Source organism: Pelecanus crispus, chromosome 12, assembly GCF_030463565.1.
Source record: "Pelecanus crispus isolate bPelCri1 chromosome 12, bPelCri1.pri, whole genome shotgun sequence".
Classification (NCBI taxonomy): domain Eukaryota; kingdom Metazoa; phylum Chordata; class Aves; order Pelecaniformes; family Pelecanidae; genus Pelecanus; species Pelecanus crispus.
In genome coordinates, this window is record NC_134654.1 from 10,004,831 (window position 1) to 10,025,712 (window position 20,882).

Consider the following 20,882-nt stretch of genomic DNA (forward strand, 5'->3'; position numbering starts at 1 on the left):
CACAGGGAGCGTGGGAACGATGGATCTCCATCCCTATGGAATTTTGTGACAGGCAGTGGGAAGTGCAGTCTTCCAGCTGTTTGCAGGGTTCAAGAGACAGGAAAACATCTAGGTCTCCTAGTCCCAGCTCCTTGCTCACCATGTAAGATTGTTGCCCTTGTGTGGTGTGAAATACAGCATGACTGCTGTTGTCACAGGAGCAAGTGTTCCCTGTCACTGCAGTGAAACTAAGAGGAAGTAAATAGCCCAAAGCAACCGCCTTGCCCTGCTGCCACATTAACCCTTTGAGGCTTTTTGTGCATGCGCACACCTTCCTAACCGTTCATTTGGGCTGATGCATTGGCCAGTCCTTGTCTTCTGTGTGCAATATCTGTCATAAAATAGGAGTGGTAAGTGGCCTGTGGTGGAGCAAACTGTATTACTAACATGGGCAGACTTTGTATCAGAGACAGCCTCAGGAGGGGATGCTGTAATTCTAGGCTTTCCTCTTACACCACGTCCCTAGGACATTATTTTCTCACTGGTGCCTGAAAGGTAAATATGCACATATGTCTTGCATCAGCAGCGCTGTCAGACTCATTCCTGTGCAATGCTGACTCATGCTGTGGGGAAGGGAAGGCACAAAGATAAGTGGTTGGATTAAAAGAAACTATAAAAATTCCTGTAACTTCATGTAGGGAGGACTGTCCTGCAATTCCTGGTTGTCTCTTTCTCCCCTCACCCTAAAAGCGTGTTCTGGCATTCACAGATGACATAGTGAGTATCTGGTCAGATGAAGCTGCTGATAGTCAGATGCCACCTGGAGTAAATTGTATTTACAGACAAACCTGACCACGAGCCAGATCTCCACCTTACCACTAGCTTGCTGAACACAGTCCCTGGCTGTCAGCTAGGACACAGCCCCAGTAAGTGATGGCATGCGTTTCCCATAGGTATGCGCATCTACCTGCTTGTACTTACGGATTGTTATTTCATGTGATCGGTAATGGCTGGACCCACACCCCCCTGCTGCAAAAAACCCACCCTCTGTAAATTGTCTTGTATAATAATCTTCTGCCATCAATGCTTGAAGAGCTAAATTATGCATGGTGGAAAAACACAGCTTCTACCTCTCTCAGCTTGGGTGGAAGTAGACTCCTTCTCTGGGTGAATGAGGGGGGGGGGGGGGGGGGGGGGGGGAACCCTTTTCTTCCCCAAGGGAAAGGATGGCTGCTTTAGTTTACACGCTGGATACAGCCTGCAGCTACAGCTCAAACTGGAGCAAGCAGCACTTGTCCAATAAAGGTGAGCTCCAATTTCTTGTTAGTATCATCCAATAACAGTGTAGAGTAAGCTTATGCGCTACACATTAAAAGTAGTTGAAGGTCCTTGGAGTAAAGAAAGTGTCCTGTGTCTGCCCCTTCCCCACCGTCCCCTTCCTTTCTCTTCCCACAGGCGAGTAGTAGGAGAGTTTCACGGCTCCTCCAGGACCCTGCATGGGACACGGGAACCCTGCAGAGGAGGCATGTCAGCATGCTGTGCTTGGGCACTTACTGTTCCTGCCTCAACCTGCTTGTCAGTGGCACTGTCTTGTGGAAATGCTTTGGAAAGCCGCTGAGAAAATACATTTAGACGGGTAAATCAGAATTTTAAGCAGACAGCGCGGCATCATCTCTGTGGTTTCTGCCTGGGGATATGCTCAAGCAGGCATCTACAACCGTTGCTGACCCCTGAATCATGCGTGATTTGGTAGGGAACAGTCCCTGTTGGCATGAATGACACTTACAGTTTTACTTCTCTTCTCTCTGTGAGCACTATTGGAGTGTATTGCAAGCAGTGCATTGCCCACAGGCTGTGAGGCGAGCAGGGAGGACATAAGGGGAAAAGAGCAAATGCAGGCTGGAAGGAGTCTGACTTGCAGCAGCCAGACTGAGATATGGCCTGGTGCTAATTTGGTAAATTGCTTAAATGATATATTAGCAGCTCTGATGAAGACACTGTCTGGAAGGATTAGCATCATTGTCTTTTCAGCCCTGGGGTACTGGTCTGGATCCGATTTTGTCATTTTGATGAGAAAACCATAGTAAAAGATGATGTCAGTGATACTACAGTTAGCAGGGAAGGTATATGGATGTCCTTCTTCTATGAGTGCATGTTGCTTTTCTGATTCACCAGTTAGGACACAGACCTGTTAAATATTCCTAGCTTCATTTTGTTGTGAAGGTCAAGCCCAAGACTGTCTCTTGAGACTATTGGAGATCTTTTGTTGAGGAAAGGCCAGATCAGGAACATGGTCTCTAGTCAAAGGCATGAAAAAGGCATTGGAGCTGAGGCAGAGAACTTCAGTCTGGAGCTGAACTTCCCAAGAGATCAGAGGTGTGTGGCTCTGAGGCTGCTTGAATCCAGCTGGAGAGGGTGGACCACCATGAGCTTATTTAAAGTTAATGGTAAGTATTTTTATGTGAAGCAGAGAAACTTGAATGTTGATGCTGGTCAAAATACGCTCCGAACCAAAAAATTTTATATCACTATGTCAATATTGTTCCTGGTTTTTGCAGCTTCAAGAAAGAGCTGGTTTTAGCTGCTTCCCCCGCCCCCCCCCCCCCCCCCCCCAACTATAACTAAAACCAATAACACTTTACATTTGGTAAAATCCCATTCTCTTGGACATGAATAATCTCAGTAATAGTTTTGGTAAGGTAACTATTAAAGGCTTCTCAGAAAAGTTTTGGGAGTTGTGTTCATTTTTGAATGAAACTTGTCAACTGTAAAAGCCATGGCATGTCTGAACTGCTGGGGTGTAGCTGAGCTTGCTGGAAGCCTTGTTAACTCTGTGCTGTCTCGTGCTTTAGCAAAGAGACGGGTTGCCCTGTCCAGTTTGTCTTTGCTTAACTCCATACACTGGGCGAGTTGAGGGTGTGGTTGTGGCTCTGATAAATGTGCCAGGCCTAGAGATGCAGACAGGTTTTCCATAGGCAGACTCGTCACTGAGGGTGGCACTGATGCTCATGGCAGGCTAAGATGTTCACAGGATGGAAATCCTCTGGTCTCTAGCGTGATGGTGGCAGTCGTGTTAGTGCAATAGGAGCCATCCACGCTCGGCCGTCTTTCACGCCCAGATATCAAAGCTAGGTGTGGGCAGAAGGGGCGGCTGTGAGCTACCATGAGTTATGCCATGCAATTGCTAACCTCCCTGGCTTTCACAAGCTGCCTTTTATCCTCCTTCCAAGGTGATTCCTCTGATTTATTGAAGGTTCTGATAGAAACAAACACTTCTGTTTTGATGAGGCTGTTTCATGTGCTGATATAACCTGCCAGCTGCCTTTTTCTAAACCACATTATTTATTTTAGCAGCATTAGCAGATTATCAGGGCTGAATAAATCTGCATGTCTGAATCGGATGAATTTTCTAGGCTCTCCATCAATAAGAGTTTCTGTGTGCCTGCCAAAAGATGGGAGGCTCAACAAGAGGGTCGAGTTCTGGCATGCAAGTGTGACAGCCCAATATTGGCTGCTGACTGTACTGCCAGCCATGGAGGGATGCGGGGAGCCCAGGCTGTCAGAGGGCAGATGTATCTGTTCTGGCTTGGGGGAGAAAAATAATGCTGTATGTCAGGGGTGTATTTTATAGAAAAGATGGTAGAATAATTAATGCTTGAAAGAGAAAATAAAATACATTGCTTTGGAAGCAGAGAATCACATTGCCGTTTGGGGGAGTGTTAGATGTGATCTGCACCGATGTATCTTCACTGATGTATGGCTTTCGGGTAGGAACGTGACCCAATCTCTTACTGCGCAGTTTTGGTATTGGCATAATTAGATAATGTGTTTATTAAGTCAGTAGGGCTAGTTATTTTCTCTCCTGTTTGGAAATGGCTTTCTCAAAATAAATAATATCTATGGGGATGTAACTGAGCGGTCCTGTGGTTTGTGTGGACAGAGGAGTGTGGCCCCTCTAGTTTATGCCCCAGAATAGCATGGTAAGAGTCATGCTGGTGGAGGGAGCTCATCAGGTTTTTAAGGTGTTAACATGAGGCTCCGTGGGGTCGGGACCGTGTGGCTTGGTAAAGGAAATGTGGCTCAATATCTGTAATTAGAACTCAATAAAAATAAAATTGAGGGAGCTTACCAGCAATGGTAGGTTCCTATAAATGACATTAAGATGAATTACACCTATATTGAGTTCAACTTGCAGCTAAAGAAATGTATTAGAATGGCATTAAATCATTGCATTAATATTGAGAGGTTAACTCTGTATAAACTCAAATAAATCAAAGAGGGGACTGCCGTTTGACTGTGAGTGATAGGTAAAGAATTTTACTGCAACTGTTCAAATCTGTAACTTGCCAAGTACCTAATACTGAAATTGAATCATCTTTTTACTCCTCAATGCAGTGTAGGACCAGAAAGCTTTCTTGTGATACTTTTCCTGCTGGCAAATATTTTCCTCCTCCTTATAGCAAAGAGAACAACATCAGCAAAGGTTTTTCCATATGCAGCACTTTGTATCCCTAGTGAGAGAAATTACAGAAGACTAACTCAAGCTGCGTGCTGCAGCGCAGCCTCCCAGGACTTGAGGTAGGACCCAGACTTCAGAGCTGTGTTCTCTAGTCCATTCAGGTGCAGTTATTTTTAGGCTGGGAAAACTCTTTCTCCTTTGCGTAAGTAATTTTCAGAATTTTTAGGGATTTAGAATTAGTAAATCTATAACATCCCTACCCCAGAATACACAAAACTGGAGATTTCTGCATTTGACTGTTACTGTTTTCTCTAGGAGGATATTACTCTGTTGATACCTATTTATGTAAAATTTAATATTAAGAAAATTAATAACAGCAAGTCATTCAAGACAAAGCTGCAAATTTAATTTTAAACTTATTTTTTAAGCTTTCTTCCTTGAACCTGGCAGAGGTTAGGCTAAAAAAGGTTTAAATCATATGCTGATTTAGTTTAAAGTATGAACCTTTAGAACCACCCTCCTACTTCTCCATCTTTCTTTTTTCAGCACAAGTATGTAAGTAGGAGCTTCTAGTGCAGAGGCAGCTGCTCCTCAGTGAAATGTGCTTTCATAGCACTGATCAACACACAGCTTCATACATTCCTGACTTACGCTCTCCTGGAGTCTACTCAGCACACTGAAAGCTTTTAAGTGTACATACGGGGGCAAAAGGTGTGATTTATTCTTATTTCTCCATGAAGGGAAAAAATCTGCGCTAGTGGAAGCCTAGCAGTGAGATGAGACCCTTTCCCATGCAGCACGCTAGTGCCGTGAATTGATGTAGGATGTGTAGGTAAAAGTGCAGGGTTTTTTCCTGTGCAAAACGCCTCTACTTTGAGAAGTTTGCTGGGAGGGCTGTTTGCTACCTCCTAGCAAACCCTGCATGAGGACAAGCTGAGGAGTGATGAGTGCCTTCCTGGCTCAGCTTGTCCCTTTGATGTTCTGTTCCAGTATGGCTCGGAACTGCCAGCTGAAAGAGCACGGGACTGAAGCCCTGTTAGTCCAGATCTTGGTTCTTTACAGAAGGCAGGTATAAGCTGCGCTTGGAGGGCTTAAACTCCTTCATGGCCTCACAAGTAACTTTGTGCAATTAGTTGATGCCTTGAAATATGTTTTCATTATATTTGTTATAACATCTTCCAGACAGGCAGGTCCAAAAGTGGGAGTTTGTCGACTTGCTTGTAGTTATTGGAGAGACATCTTTAGTGCTAGGAGAACTTGATATGAAAACTATCTGTTCTGGTTTCATTAGATGTGAAACAGAAAATACTGATGTCTTTCCCCACTCCTCCTCTCTCCTTAGCCGTCCCAGCTTCAGTCCCCTTGTGGCAGTGCCAGCGCTGCCGTCTCTAACCCTCGGCATCTTATCTCCAACAGGTTGGTGGGACAAAGACAGGAGTTGTGCGCTATGTGGGAGAGACGGATTTTGCCAAAGGAGAGTGGTGCGGTGTGGAGCTGGATGAACCCCTGGGGAAGAACGATGGAGCGGTTGCTGGTACAAGGTACTGTGCACTCTCAAACCCAGCCTGGGGCGTGTAGGGTCCTGCACACCTCCTGGGGTGGCTGGGGGCCAAACGGACCTGGGAGGAGGGCTCAGGGCTGCATGCGGCTGTGTTTGGTTGGACATTGTGGGTTGGGAGGAAGAGTCCAGTTTTGAGTCTTGTAAGCTTTGGGATGTCTTTGTAGGGAGATCAATAAAAACCTCATCACTGGAGCATTTTAAAGCAGGGTCAGATAACGTCTATGAAGAAGTAACCTGAGTGGCTTCAGGAAACAGGAGAGAGTAGGGAGAGGAGATAACTTAGAGTGGGATTCAGTTTTTGCTAGGAATTGATTCTGTGATTGTATTAGCTCTGCTTTCTACTGCACTATTCCCATCATAAACTTGCTTCTTGCACTATATCTATAATTCACCCTGTCAGAACTATAGCAGATAAAGATTTGACTCTCTTTTTTTTTTCCTCAGCTTAATGTTATTTTTTCTGTTCTTTCTGGGGACAAATTTCCAGAGATCTAAAAGAACAATTGGTGGTCATTGTCTGTCCTTGTACTAATTCTGTAGTGTGACAGCTGTCTGCTGATTTGATCTTGCCACCTCTGACTTCACAGGCACCTCCACTGTTTTCTTTTAAAAAAAAGCCCTTGTTAGTATCTATAAAACTAGGCAGGGACATCTCTCAGGCTTGCTGGGAAGCTGTTTCTGTTCATGTGGAAGTTAGGTAAGGGAGTGACCCTCAGCCTCAGATCTTGAGCCTGGGGATGTTCAAATCTGAGTTATACAGCAACACTTTGACCCTGCTTCAAATAAAGGTGGAACTGATGCCTTGTCCTTCACAAGTTCCTTCAGTGGGAAATACCGTTGATTTCTTGGAGCTTCTTAAGGGAATCTTGCATTAGAGGTGAGATTTAGCTTTGAAACTGAGGAGCTGAGAGTTCCTCCTTTGTTAGATCTCAGGTCCTGTAATAAAGTTTTCTCGTGTTGGGTCAGCCTCATTTTGTCCAGCAACCATGCGTTTTCATTTAAAGTAAGAGAAATGCTGCCTTGTTCAATGTCAGAACAAGAAAGCAGAAAATGATTGGCAGCAGATGGCTGAGTTCCAGCCTTTTCTTAAAAGAAAAGAACTGGGATGGTAGAGAATGAGTCATGGAGTGAATCCAAGTCCCTGCTTGCTTTATCATACACTACAGATTATCTCTAAGCTTAACTTTCAGGGTGCTTAGAAATCTTTTATGGTCTCTGTGCATGTGGAAGGTGTGGGAGACAGATGTGAGCGTAAGGGTGCTCTCTCTGCTTCTGATCCTCACACCTCTGTTGCTGTGTTTTGAAAATCCAACTTTTGGAAGTCATCTATCTTCTGAAACTGCTACATCTTGGCTGAGGTTTTTATGGTATATGTGCCCTGTCTGCAAGGCTTCTCTTTTGTTTCATGCTTTATCAAGAGAAGGAAAAATTGAGTTCCACAGCAGGGTTTGGGGAGCAAGAGTGAATTAGTAGGTTTGGATTAAACAGGGGAGACTGAGGGAAGTCTGTAAGGCATCCCTGCCCCTTGCGTCCAGGCTGATTTTGTGGATCTAGCAATAATGGATACTTGCTGATACAGCAACAATACATGTGGGCTCTCCAGCTGAAGGACTCTCTGTCCACCAAGGATCTGGCTGCAGGTTTGAAGCATTGTCCCTGTTCATCCTTTGGGCCTTCATCCAACCTTCTGATTTTCTTACAGCATGTGCCTATTTCAGCAGCAATCGGCTGTTCTCCTCTTTGGAGGAGAAGCCAATATAGTAAAACTGACTTCCTCTGTGCATGCAGGCACCCCTCAGACAGTCTTCCCCATGTTTGCCACTGCCACATGGGGTTCCTGATGCTGCCCTGAGCTTGTCCTGCCAGAATCAGTCTGGGCAGAGACCGCCCAGGACTTTGGAGTCTCTGCTTTGGTGGTTGTTGCCATCTAGTGAGTATCCTTGGCCTGGCCGCCTGAGACCAGTGCTCGCTGCTGCAGTAGCCATCTGCTACAGCAGGAGAGCCAGGTCCAAAGCAGCAACTTGAGCCAGTGGAAGTAGGAGAGCAAACACATGGGTAAATGAGCGAGCAAAGGACTCTGTCACCACCTTTGCTGCCGTGCGTTCTCCAGTTGAGTCGGCGGTGAATCACCTGAAATTTGAGGAGGGTCGCTCTGATTCTCCTGCAGGTTCAGGAAGGGCATCCAGGTCTGGATGTGCATCAAGGGGAGCATGAAGGGCCAGGGTTTCCTGAGCAGCTTGTGGTTCTCTGGTGGAGTCTGCCTGCAGGCTGTGGTTCAGCAGCAGTGCCCGAGAGGAGAAGGATATCACTGTGGTGAGCACCTCTCCGTACATCAGATGGATGCTGCTGAGACACTGGGGGGTTTGCTGCATCTGCTTTCCTGTCTGCATAGGAGGCTAGAGAGGTGCTGGTGTGGTTTTTTTGGTTTCTTATCCACAAAGCCAAGCAAGTTCCACTTACTCATCTCTAATATATTAACCTTTACTTGCTTATTTTACTGTTCTTTCTTGTCTGCCTCTGTTCCTATGGGAGTCTTTGCCCACTAAACTGCTCATGTCTTTTCTTTCACATAGTCTGAAACGTGTCAGCTACAGGCCTTGGGCACTGAAGATTTTTTTTTTTTAAATCTACTTCAAAATTTCCTGTGCTGTTTCCCACCTGCAGTTTGCATTGCTATCACAATGCCACTTGTTTTCCCTGTTTCTTTTATGTGGGTATATGTGGGTATAGAGCACCTTAGCACTCAGTGAGAGCAACTCTTGGTTTTCAAGCAGATTTTTATTTTTCTGCAAAGTGTTCTGGACTCAATTCCTGCTTCTGAACTATAAAAGTTAATTGCAACCACTTCCAGGCTGGACTAAAAGAAAATGAGCAGACAGAGTGATGCAAGTTTGGACATGCTAAGAGCTGTCAGGGGGCTTTTGAGGGACTTAGCCCTTGGCATTCTTGTACAGCCACAAGTACCAGTCTGTGCTTAGACCTGTGGGAAGGGGCTGGGCTGTGCTGTTGGTCTGCCTGTGCCTACTTCGGTTTGAGAATATGATGCTGAGCATGGTTTTGGCTTGTTTGCAAGAGGCCAGACTGATTTTCTTCCTTGGGTCTCTCTTCCACAGCAAGGTCAGCCTGCGGTATGGCTGATTTTCCAAACCCAAGAGCCTGTGTTGGCAGCAAGCAGAGAGGGCTAAGTGATTTTGGGTTGTAGAGGGTTGTTTCTGGTTTGGGTTTTTTTTTTTTCTTTAAAGATTGTTATAGAAAAAAATTGGGCTTAAGCAGATGTTTGGAAATGAATCACTTTCTCATCTGGCTGGATATCAGGCTGTTCTCTGGCCTCCCAAGCACACAGAGGTCTGCCTGTGATACAGTCGCGTGGCTGCCAGCACTTTAAAAGGGAATTGGGGAAGCAGCTGCTCACATCTGGAGAGAGAGGACTTGTGCTAGCAAAGCTGGATTTGTGTCATTTATTCATTAGGACCTGTTTTTTATGTTAACATAAGACAGACTATTATATGGCCCAGTATTTTCCCCTACCTTGCTATGAAGCCTTTGAGAAAGAACTCTTAATGGATCCAGTTTTCAGTGTTGACTACTCCCTTGAAACAAGGGGATGCAACACCTGGAGATGATCTGGTTTTACTTGCTGCAGTGCAGCTGGCCGGCAACAGATAAACCTAGCTTGGGCCAGTCGGCCCAAGCTCTAAAGGGGTTTCCAAGGTTTGACACTGTGGGTTTTGACTCATTTGTATTCTGGAAGAGGGCTCCAGAGAGACTTAATCATTGGGCTCACTGCAATTGTGGAAAAGAGCTTGCACCGTAATTATCTGATCCTCCCTTTTTTATGCTTGCTTCTTTCTAAGTTTGTTTGCATCGGAACCAGTTTCTCTTTCTCTGCCACCCAGAGGAGATGGCACACACTGGAGTTTGCTGTAATGGTATTTTTAGCTTCAAAGTTAGGAGCTGCCATTTTCCCCTTCTGTTTTGGGAGGAACATTTATACAGAGCTGTATGATTCAGATCTTTTTATTCGACTCACTTTGCTATGTGACTTTCTTGCAAAGCAGGGTAGAGAACACACATGAGTTTTTGGGAAGGTTGGTTTGTTGCGATAAGGAAGGAGTGTGTGTGCTCTCACTTTTTGTGTGCTGGATCTTTGTGCTATCCAGGCTACCAGATGGGTCTTTCCTGGCATCTCATCAAAGTGTGCAGCAACTAGTGCATGGCAATTCTCTCGGGGTTCCCTGCTTAAGCACCACAAGTGAAAACATGGAGATTGCCGCTGCTCTTAGGTGGCTGGAAAGGAGAATAATCCAACTGCTTGCACGCAGGAAACAACGTCACAGCAAAGCACCAAGAGATGAGCTGAGGGCTGGGGATGCATATTGCTTAGCAATGCCATTCTGTGGGGCTTGGGCGAGATGGGTGCTCTACCAATTCTGACTTGGTGCATCTCCTGTATTACAGGTATTTTCAGTGCCCTCCCAAGTTTGGCCTCTTTGCTCCCATCCACAAGGTGATCCGGATTGGGTTCCCCTCAACCAGCCCCGCCAAGGCAAAGAAGAGCAAACGAATGGCCATGGGAGTGTCTGCCTTAACGCATAGCCCCAGCAGCTCCTCCATCAGCTCCGTCAGCTCAGTGGCATCATCTGTTGGGGGCAGGCCCAGCCGCAGTGGGCTGGTAGGTGGCTCTTTCCAGAGATGGTACAGCCTTGATCCACTTCTTCTGTGACCCAGCTCTACAAAGTGGGAGGGTTGGGGTTTTGTTTCAGCAGCTGCACTGGGGCAGCTGTTCCTTCACCATCAATGAGATGAGGGGAGTGGAGTGTGGGATACTGTTACCCACCTTACAAATAGGACTACCTCCATGGACACGAATGGCATAACAGACACTGAGCAGTTGTGACCATTAAAGTGCCGAAAGTGCTATTTGCAATGGGATGAATCTCAGTTCCACTGTCAAGAGCAGGTTTTGTGCAGGATCCCTGCAAAAAATGCTATTGCTTTTTGTCCCTCATGGTTGTGTAGCAGTGTGCTGCTGTGTTGAACAGCTATGCAAAAGCTCCTGCAATGACTGTGTTTTCCTGTGGAGGGGTGCCACTGTCCTGGATCACGTGCTTTGTGCTTTGGCAGGTACTCAAGAAGGCGGACACCAGCGCAGGCTGTAATATTATTAAAAGCTCTAACTCTGCCATAGTGTGTGCTGCATAGCACCTGCAGTCATCTTGGCTGGGGACGAGGGTGCAGTATCCATTACTGGGATTGGATCCAACTAGCCCATACCAGTCTCTAGTTGAGATCAGTCCTCCCAGCTGAGCTCACTGTTGGGGACTGCACCAGTGCAGGTCATCAATAAAATATATTTAAGAAGGCAGATGATACAATGCATGATAATCTTTCCTGACCCAGTTCCCACCCCCCATTCTGTCCTTTGGGAAATGGTCCTTTCATTGCAGTGTAGCAGAGCTATTGAGCTTGTAAGCAGTGTCCAGATGTTTTGCAGACTTGTTAACCCTGCCTGTAGGCCTGGAGGGTCTAGAGCTGGAACTGCAGCTCTGTGCAGCCTAATAAGTGATCAGTAGGTGAGCTGCATTCCAGATTTAACACGGGACTTTGAGTTATTCTAGGCTGGGAAGGACACAGCTTTACCCCTGTCTCTTTTGAACTCTCTTCCCTAGCTGACAGAGACCTCTTCTCGATATGCCCGAAAAATCTCTGGCACCACAGCTCTCCAGGAGGCACTGAAGGAGAAGCAGCAGCACATCGAACAGCTACTGGCAGAGCGTGACCTGGAGCGGGCTGAGGTTGCCAAAGCCACTAGCCACATCTGTGAGGTGGAGAAAGAGATTGCCATCATGAAGGCCCAGCATGAGCAGGTAGGAGGTGATGTGGCTTTATTGGTAGCATGCAAATATCTGGCGTTCTCTGAAAGTTTCAGATCATGATAACATTACCTGTGTATAGCTTCATGATGTGAAACCTGAGCTCTGAGTTTCTGTGTTTCATGTGGAGACAGTTTCCTGCATGGTGGGTTAAGCTGAGGCTCTTTCTCCATTCCTGCCAGTGGAACATGTACTCTCTCTGCCCCAAGCCAGGAGCAGAAAAAGGGCTGTGCCAAAGGACAGTTAGATAGTTTGTGCCTGGTGGATCAATACATTCAAATGCTGAAATGCAAGTGGAGGGCAAGCTTGTTCCCTTTAGCCACCCAGTCTGGCCTTGTCTGTGACTGCATTGCGGTGTTTTTTTGATGCTCTTGGACACTGCTGAGAACATCAGCTCAGTTCATATGTCACCGCTTTCCTGCCAGAGGGGATGTGTTTATCACATTAATAAAGTCAAGAGATCTGTAAGGAAACCGGACTGATCATATTAGCTTTTTTGCACAAGCACTTGTACAAATGCTATTGTATGCATTTGAGTGCTTAAAGAGAAGAGTTGTATTTGTGCTGTTTGTCAATATGTGGCTCTTCAATGACTGCTGTTGCCCTAAATTCCTTACTTATGTTTATAAACCCCAGCCAGCTACTAGGCAGTATTGATGGCACTGTATGTCTTTGTGTGGTGGGCCACACTTGCCTGGCAGAAATGCAGGAGAAACTGGCAAATCAACTGCAAGGTGACATCATCTTTGCATGTAGTATTTTCCAGTAATTACCAGTAACAAATGAATTAACGCAAGCCTGAAATTACTTCTTGCTTCATGACCAGGGCTGAATTGCATCTGCTAACCTCAGTCCAGATTTTGAAAACTGTTCAGGCTTCAAGTGCTTGACTCTTAATCAGAGCTGGATTCTCCAAAGGGTTCAAGTCAGAGAGGCACTAAAGCATGGATCAAATTTACAAGCCGCTCAAGATTGAGCATTTTTTTTTCTTTTTGATACCTACCTAACTGGCCTGTTTAGAAAAATCTACCTTCTTACCATAGCAGCCTCTGAAACAGATCATCAAAACCTTCTGTTCCCTTGGTCTCATCCTTTTTGAAACAGCTCTATACTTCAAACTTTAACTTTTGCGGCTTGGGCTCTTTTTTTGCTGCAGTACGTCACAGAGGCAGAAGGAAACCTCCAGCGAGCACGAGCCCTGGTGGATGGGATGCAGAAGGAGAAGATTGAGCTGTTGAACCAGCTGGAAGAGGAGAAGAGGTAAAGCAGGAGTGGATGGGTGTGGGGGAGGTGAAGTCATGGGGGAGATGAGGCTCTTATCCAAGAACATTGTTCACTGAATCTAAGGAGAAGAAAGTGACTGGGAAAGTCATCTTCGGATGTCTTCCAGTGCTTTAAATATGCTATGTTCCCCTCTTCTGGCCACTGTGGTCTGCCTGCATGTAGGGAAGGGGTGTGTTGCTTCAGGTAACAGGAAGTTTAGAACAATTTTGCTGCAGTTGCACGTGTAGTGTGACTCTTGTCTAGGGTTGGGTATCCAGTACAGTGACTGCCCCCATTTGCTGACAAACTGCTGCTGATCACAACTGAAGAGTGAAGTATTTCCAATCGGTCTTGTACGTTCCTATGTCTGATGGCTCTTAGAGGAGACTTAATGTGATATCATTTGGTGGGGTTGCAGTGAGCTAATTTCTATGATGTGAGTAGTCTCAGGTTTTGTGAATATCCTCAGCTGAACCTGCTCCCTTGTTGCAATGCAACTGAAAGGCAGAAGACAAAACAGCCAGCCAGGACAGCTCATACGTGGACAGGGGGAGCTCTGTCTTGCTGTCAAAAGGAGTTTCATGATTGGACGTGCTCTCCTGCCAAACTCATAGAATCATAGAATCATAGAATCATCTAGGTTGGAAAAGACCTTTAAGATCATCCAGTCCAACCATTAACCTACACTACCAAGCCCACTCTAGACTAATCAAGGGTAGACCAGACTAAACCATATCCCGAAGTGCCACATCTACCCGTTTTTTAAACGCCTCCAGGGATGGTGACTCCACCACCTCTCTGGGCAGCCTGTTCCAATGCCTGACCACCCTTTCCGTAAAGAAATTTTTCCTAATTTCCAGTCTAAACCTCCCCTGGCGCAGCTTAAGCCCATTTCCTCTTGTCCTATCGCTAGCTACTTGGGAGAAGAGACCAACACCCACCTCACTACAACCTCCTTTCAGGTAGTTGTAGAGAGCGATAAGGTCTCCCCTCAGCCTCCTCTTTTCCAGGCTAAACAACCCCAGTTCCCTCAGCCGCTCCTCATAAGGCCTGTGCTCCAGACCCTTCACCAGCTTCGTTGCCCGCCTCTGAACACGCTCCAGCACCTCAATGTCTTTCTTGTAGTGAGGGGCCCAAAACTGGACACAGTATTCCAGGTGCGGCCTCACCAGCGCCGAGTACAGGGGGACAATCACCTCCCTGCTCCTGCTGGCCACAGCATTCCTGATACAAGCCAGGATGCTGTTGGCCTTCTTGGCCACCTGGGCACACTGCTGGCTCATGTTCAGCCGGCTATCTACTAACACCCCCAGGTCCTTTTCGGCCAGGCAGCTTTCCAGCCACTCCTCCCCAAGCCTGTAGCGTTGCATGGGGTTGTTGTGACCGAAGTGCAGGACCCGGCACTTGGCCTTGTTGAACCTCATACAGTTGGCCACGGCCCATCGATCCAGTCTGTCCAGGTCCCTCTGCAGGGCCATCCTACCCTCGAGCAGATCGACACTCCCACCCAATTTGGTGTTGTCTGCAAACTTACTGAGGGTGCACTCGATCCCTTCATCCAGATCATTGATAAAGACTCATGTAATCATGTAGCACTTAAGAAAAAGAGAAACATCAGTTTCCATTCCTGATGAGGACTCTAAGTGCTGGCACTCCTGTGATGACCCTAATAAATATTTGACAGGGTGCTTGCATGTCCAAAAGCATTTGACCATGGCATATGTTGCACTGACGATATGATGGTGGACAACAATTGATCTACTGCTGTCCGTAGAAGACCAGATGGTCTTGGTCTCCTGCTGGGCAGTGAAGTTATTGAGGGTTTCCAGCCATCTTCCCTTTTGTTTGGTTCCTGTCACAAAGCAGGGAGAAGCAGTGTTCCTAGCCTGAAGAAACAAAGGGCTCCAGTAATATCAGTAACTCAGGGATTTGATACCCTGACCAAACTCAGCTGTGTCACTGTGTAAACTGGAATTACTCACTAAAGGTGGGATTACCTCATGGCAAGGGTGTGGACAGTGACAAAGCCTTGCCTTCAGATATTCTTGGCTAAGGATAGAGTATAAAAACGATATTGGATATTAAACAGAACTGTGCAGGTTGGGCTGTGCCAGACTGCTAACCTTTCTGTGCAACCTGGCTTTGCTAAAGACCTTTTCTTTCCCCTCTGTTTGTGATGTGGTGACCTTAAGGACATTCCTTCTCAGGAAGGGAAGTCAAACTGGAGTACAACCTTACTGTAGTGCGATTCATCATCTCCCCGCATCCCAGAGGCCTCATCCACGTATATATGATGATGCCTACATTTCCTCTCTGGATAAGAATGAAGATCTGCTTGTCATTTTTGGAGTCCAATTGCTCCACATATATAATTAAGCTCTTCAGTGGGAATAGAAGGACATTTCTGTGTATTAAGTAACTGAAAACAGTGTTGGTTTCAATTGAATGATGCCCCTCCTGAGGACAAATTGTTTTTTCGTGCACAAGTCTCCCTGTTCTGGTAGGCAGCTCACTTTCCCAGCTCCAGGAGGCCGTTTAACACAAGACAGCTGAGTTCTTTCCTAAATATCAACAGATGCCTCCTCTAATTAGAAGAGGTTTAGACAAGGAAGCTTGTTTATGAAGTTAGATATGTACACTCACAGCTATTTTTGTCTGTAATGGAATCAGAGTCCTTACATCTGGCTACCAGCTCAACATCCTCATTATTGCCTTTTTTTAAAATCAGGAAAGAGAACAAAGAGGACTGAGTTTACCAGAAGATTGAATTATTTTGTATTGTTTCTGGATTTTTCTCTTCAGACTTTGCAAAAGAGTCCTAGGCACTTCTGTGTTTGTACATGTGATTTTTATGTGCATTTATGCATGACTGGCCTATACAATCTCTGGTGAAGGTTTTTCTGCCAGGGTAGCTTGCCATTTCCATGTTGTGGAAACATTAAGTATTGCCCACCCTCTGCCAAGAAGGCAGAGGGTCTGATTCCCCTGGAATATTTTGTATGGACCCTGTGCATTTGGCAGAGGAGATGCCTGGGGCTCAGCTGCAGGATAACAGGGTCTAAGAAAATCAGAGAAACCTGCTTGTGGCTTTCATGTTTTCAGGATCCCTGTGTCAGTGAACAGCAGTTGTGCTTGCTGAGAGGTGGTACAGCAGAAACAGCATGTCTGTGAGCACGTACCTTGCAAGAAAGCAAATATTTGCTGTGCAGAGTGCTTGCTTATTAGCTGTCTTGCTCCATGTGTCTAGCTGTTTAGCTTCTGCTGAGCTGTTTGTATACAAAGTGTGTCTGTATCCCTCTCCTCTCAGACTTTGGTTGTGCAGGGGAGGCCCATGTGCAGTGGCTGCTTAGAAATGGGATTCTGATCTGGGTGTTACTGATTGCTCTTTGTGTCTTTTCCCCTCCCCAGGAAAGTGGAGGACCTGCAGTTCCGTGTGGAGGAAGAATCCATCACAAAGGGGGATCTGGAGGTAATTCCTAACACCCTTAGCAAAATGTGGGATTAAAACCTGAAATTGCATGTGGGGCCTCACCTGAGTAATTTCTGCCACCTTTTGCTCAACTTGAAACAATACATTATCTTTAAATAAACAGCTTTGGACCTGCTGTGAACACCATGGTATAAACTGTGAAGATTGTTCTTTGGTATGTTGCCCAGTGACTGATAATGCTGGGAGCTGCCTAGAATTAATCACATGCAGCCAGCCTGGCTTTAAATGTTGCCAAGCCATATTAAAATCTGACTGTATCTGAATGCATTTCAACATACGTTTTTCTGTTGTAGAAATTATTTGACTGCTCAGTCACTGTTCCTGCAGTGTCCGGTTATTAGCAGCTAATTGGCACGCACAATCTCTGTCAGATGCTATTCTATTCCAGCCAAAATGCCATGTATTGTTTGACCTGCAGTACCCTCATGTGGAGTCCCCTGCCCACAAGAGTGGGGTTTGGCACTACGATACCCTTTCATTTGGAAGGGCTGTTGCTCAGAGTGGTGCTGTTGCAGTGAATATTGTGCAACCTGGAAGTGGTATTGGGAGCTTGCCCTTGAGTGGGAGGCTTTTCGGGGCGGGGGGGAATGTCAAGGGACAGAAATGTCAAGGGACCTGCTCCTGTGCTTCACTGTCGGTCATATCAATAAAAGCCCAGGAAAATGGGAAAACTAGGCAATGGAGTATGTTGCTATGGCTTTGACCCTCTTGGCATAAACCTCTCCTCTTTATCCAGAAGCTGAAGCAGAGTAATGTGTTTGACGGGTATAAATCAGCAATGCACTCATAGCAGACCTTTGCTAAAGGACAGCAAGTGCAGTTTCTGCCCTGTGTGTGGGTGCAAAATCAGGTTTCTGTTGATTCCTGAGCTTAGTTGCTAGGTTTCCCCAGTGCTTTAGAGAAGGGTAATTGATCCATCATTCCCTTTGAGAGCAGTGAATTGTCCCTGTGTAAGCTTTAAGTGTTTAAGCCTGGCTGTGGAGTAATGGCAATGGGACCAGGGTTAGCTAGCAAGTATATTTAGATATATTGAATAAAAAAAGCCACCACATTTTAGCAAGATGGTAAGCTGCTGTGACATAAGTGCTCCTATAACTGCAGGTCCCAACCTGAGGATAGATCTGACTTTCATTTGGGCTGGGAAGGAGTTGCTTTGCCATGGGGATGCGGCCAAGTTTCTTGCAGGCTGCCAGGGTCCTGTCCCCACTTCCATCTTCATCTGTACAGAAGAACAAAAAGCTTATTAGGGAAGAGTCATAGAGCAGCTTGGTTTCCTGCGATCCAGAGAACTGGAATATTCCCCCACGGGTCCAACACCGGTGACAGCACAGACACTGTCAGAGGGCTTTGCTGTGATCAGTTTTAACATTCTGTCCCATCTAAGTTGGATGCTCAGACTGAATGATTGACCCACTGGAGTTAATTCTCACCTTCCTGCTTTGTCGTGGAGACAGGATTTCCAGAAGCAAGTAATCTACGTAACGAAACAAACCTCTCATTGCAAATCAGGGGCATGAGTGCTCCTTCGTGTTGCAGTATGTTTCCTGGGAAATGGTTGTCCCTGATATTCTTCATGTAAAATTGCAGTGAAGTCAACCAGTGGCTGCTAGCACAGTCCTTTGCATCCCTAGCTAGAGCTCAACTAACCACCCAAATACCAAAAGTAAAACCCAGTGACAGTTGTCTCCCCTCCTCTGGTCTTGCAGTCCTCTTACACCAACAGCCCTCTTCTGAGTACTCGGAGGAGAATGTGTATCTTGTACTTAACAGCCAGTAACAGACATGATGGTAACAAAAGATTATCTCCTCTGTGATCCCTGGATCTAGGGTTTCTGCGGAAGGCTAGGCTAAATCCCATTTCTCATAATATCATGTAGTTTTTGAACAAAGCTGGGACTCTCAGGTGGTAAGCATGGCAAGCAGCATCCCTAGAAGCTTTTTGACCAAAGAAATCGATGTGTCTGAAGCCTGGAGATATGGGGCCAATTTTTGGACCTCTGATAAAGAAGTAGAAGCTGTGGACTTAGCCTTGAAATGTAGTTGTGAATTCAACCCATTTTTGATCCTGGTTGGCAATGCTGATGTTATAGTGCTTTGGAAGGTGAAACACAATTGCAGGAAAACAAAATCTTTTAAGAAAGGCTTTTTATGGTGGAAGTCTGTGGTGTTACAGGAAATGTTAGCCTCTTCAAGGAACTCTCTCATACTCATCTCCTGGAACCTACCTCATACCTTAAACACCAGTGGGAAGTCAGTTTGTAATTTCTGAATACTAATTTAAGGCTAATAGCAAGAAGTAAGTCTAAAATTCAGATCTGAACTTCCTCAAAGTGCAGGAAAACTTTGGATTTGAGGCTCTGAGTCATACTGGCTAGGCAAACCAATTTGCATAAAATAAGAAATAACATGGGATTTGATGCGAATCTTACGTGAAGCTATATTTAAGGACTGTAAAACAGTTGATCTAACTTTCTTCCCTGATTATCTTTTTCCACTATTTTCACGTGTTTTTCCAGACTTGGAAAATAGCAGGATTGGTAGATACTGAGCAAGCTTGGCTGGAAACATGAGTGTCAACCTCAGGAGTCTTGAGAGAGTTTCTTTGGGAGATTCAGAGATTAGTTTTGTAATAGGTCAGCATCTTCAGGTAGCCAGTATCTGATGTGCTGCCACCAGTTAAGGTCATTTCAAAAGTTTGTGTTGCTGAAATTTCTCTTGGGGATTTTGAGCTAGTGTAAATCAAGGAAAATTCATTAGTATCAATGGAATAATTATCCCTGTAAATAAAATTAAGCCTGGAGCTCCGTCTTGAGATGTGGATCTTTGAGCTTTGCAGAGAGCGGGAGAAGCCACTCGGTACAAAATTAAATTTCTTTATTTTTCTTATTAGGATGCATTCAGCCACGTTTTGCACTTCAGTGATATTAGTTGGGGGTTTTGACAATGTTTGGGTTTTTGAGACCACATTGGTTTTTTTTCTTCCTTCAGGGGTCAAATAGACCACATAAAATTATGGAGTAGTCTGAATATATCTGCCAGTTGAGATCTTGACCATCTATGAATACATGTATAATGACACCTTTCAAGTCATAAGAGAAAACGTGGATTTTTAAAACTTCAGTTTCCATTGTTTGTACACAACTAACCAAAACTTCCTTTATTGTAGGAAAGGGCAGAAAATCCCTAAAATTGGTTCCAATATAAAGAGGGGGAAGCAAATAATTATATGGAAAATGAAGGGCAGAAAATGGGGGTAAAAAAAAAGGGTTCTGATCAGGTTGGTTTGGTTTTTGGTAGGTCCAGTTTAATTCAAAGAAAAATGTTGGTTTTCTAAGCTAAAAAAATGTGAAGGCCAGAGTCTGCATGCATTTTCCCATGTCTCCTCTCCTCTTTTATTTATGGGAAATTTTACATGATATTACAGTGGTAATTGTAGAGTCCTGAGGTTTGCCACCAAGTGCAGCTGTATATTTTAAAGCAGCTTCTGCTTTAAAAGTGAAGGGCACTGAAGCAATGCCCTGAGTCAGTGCTCCTGGTTTTGGCAGCTTACGTAAACTTCTTGTGCTTAGTTTACTCATCTGTTTAAAAAACCAAAAAAGCAAAACCAAAACAATAGTTCTATTCTGTGAACAAGGCTGTTAGAGTCTTAGTGTGCAAAAATCACTTGGAAATTCATAGCAGCCCTATTCAAACCTAAAGCACTGATTTATATAACAGTTTGGTACCTAAATTTCTTTGATTTGCTTTCAGTGCAGTATATTTTTGGTTTTAGCAACATGCCATGTACAGTATGACCTACCTTTTTACCCCACCTAGTGCAGGGTTCAAGCTGTCTCTGGAGCAAAAAGAGGATGGGATCTTCCAACTCTTTTCAGTCTATCTTGTGATTCTTCTTGAGGAGAGATGCGGAGAATCATTGCAAGGTCTTTGCATTCTCTTATGTGGTGCAAGGGTCTTGTACTGGCGGTCTGCAGCAGTGGGAGCTTTGCTTTTTAGGAAGTGTCTTCATTATAGTCTCCATGCAGGAAAACACTGAAGCAGCTTTCTAATGCAGAGGGATGTTTTCCCATCACAGATGCCATTTTCTTGCAAATAGCCACTACGTACCATGTAGATTCCCGTAGTGACCATTTTCTGTTTGGTTGGATTTTTTCCTGCTTGTTTAGTCTTTATTCTCCTCCTGTTGTGAACTGCCTTTCCTTGTCTTGTACACTGAAGATGATGTTGCAGCCTTCTCTTTCCCTCTCTTTCTCTCTC

General features: G+C 45.3%; 1 protein-coding gene across 1 annotated transcript in view; it reads left to right on the plus strand.

Annotated features, from left to right (window-relative positions):
* CLIP2 (CAP-Gly domain containing linker protein 2) overlaps positions 1 to 20,882 on the plus strand; it is a 60,828-nt gene that overhangs the window by 26,815 nt on the left and 13,131 nt on the right. The window contains exons 3-7 of the mRNA XM_075720127.1: positions 5,855 to 5,979; positions 10,458 to 10,671; positions 11,669 to 11,866; positions 13,029 to 13,132; positions 16,544 to 16,604. Of these exons, the coding sequence (XP_075576242.1) occupies positions 5,855 to 5,979; positions 10,458 to 10,671; positions 11,669 to 11,866; positions 13,029 to 13,132; positions 16,544 to 16,604 (702 nt within the window). The remainder of the gene's footprint in view (positions 1 to 5,854; positions 5,980 to 10,457; positions 10,672 to 11,668; positions 11,867 to 13,028; positions 13,133 to 16,543; positions 16,605 to 20,882) is intronic.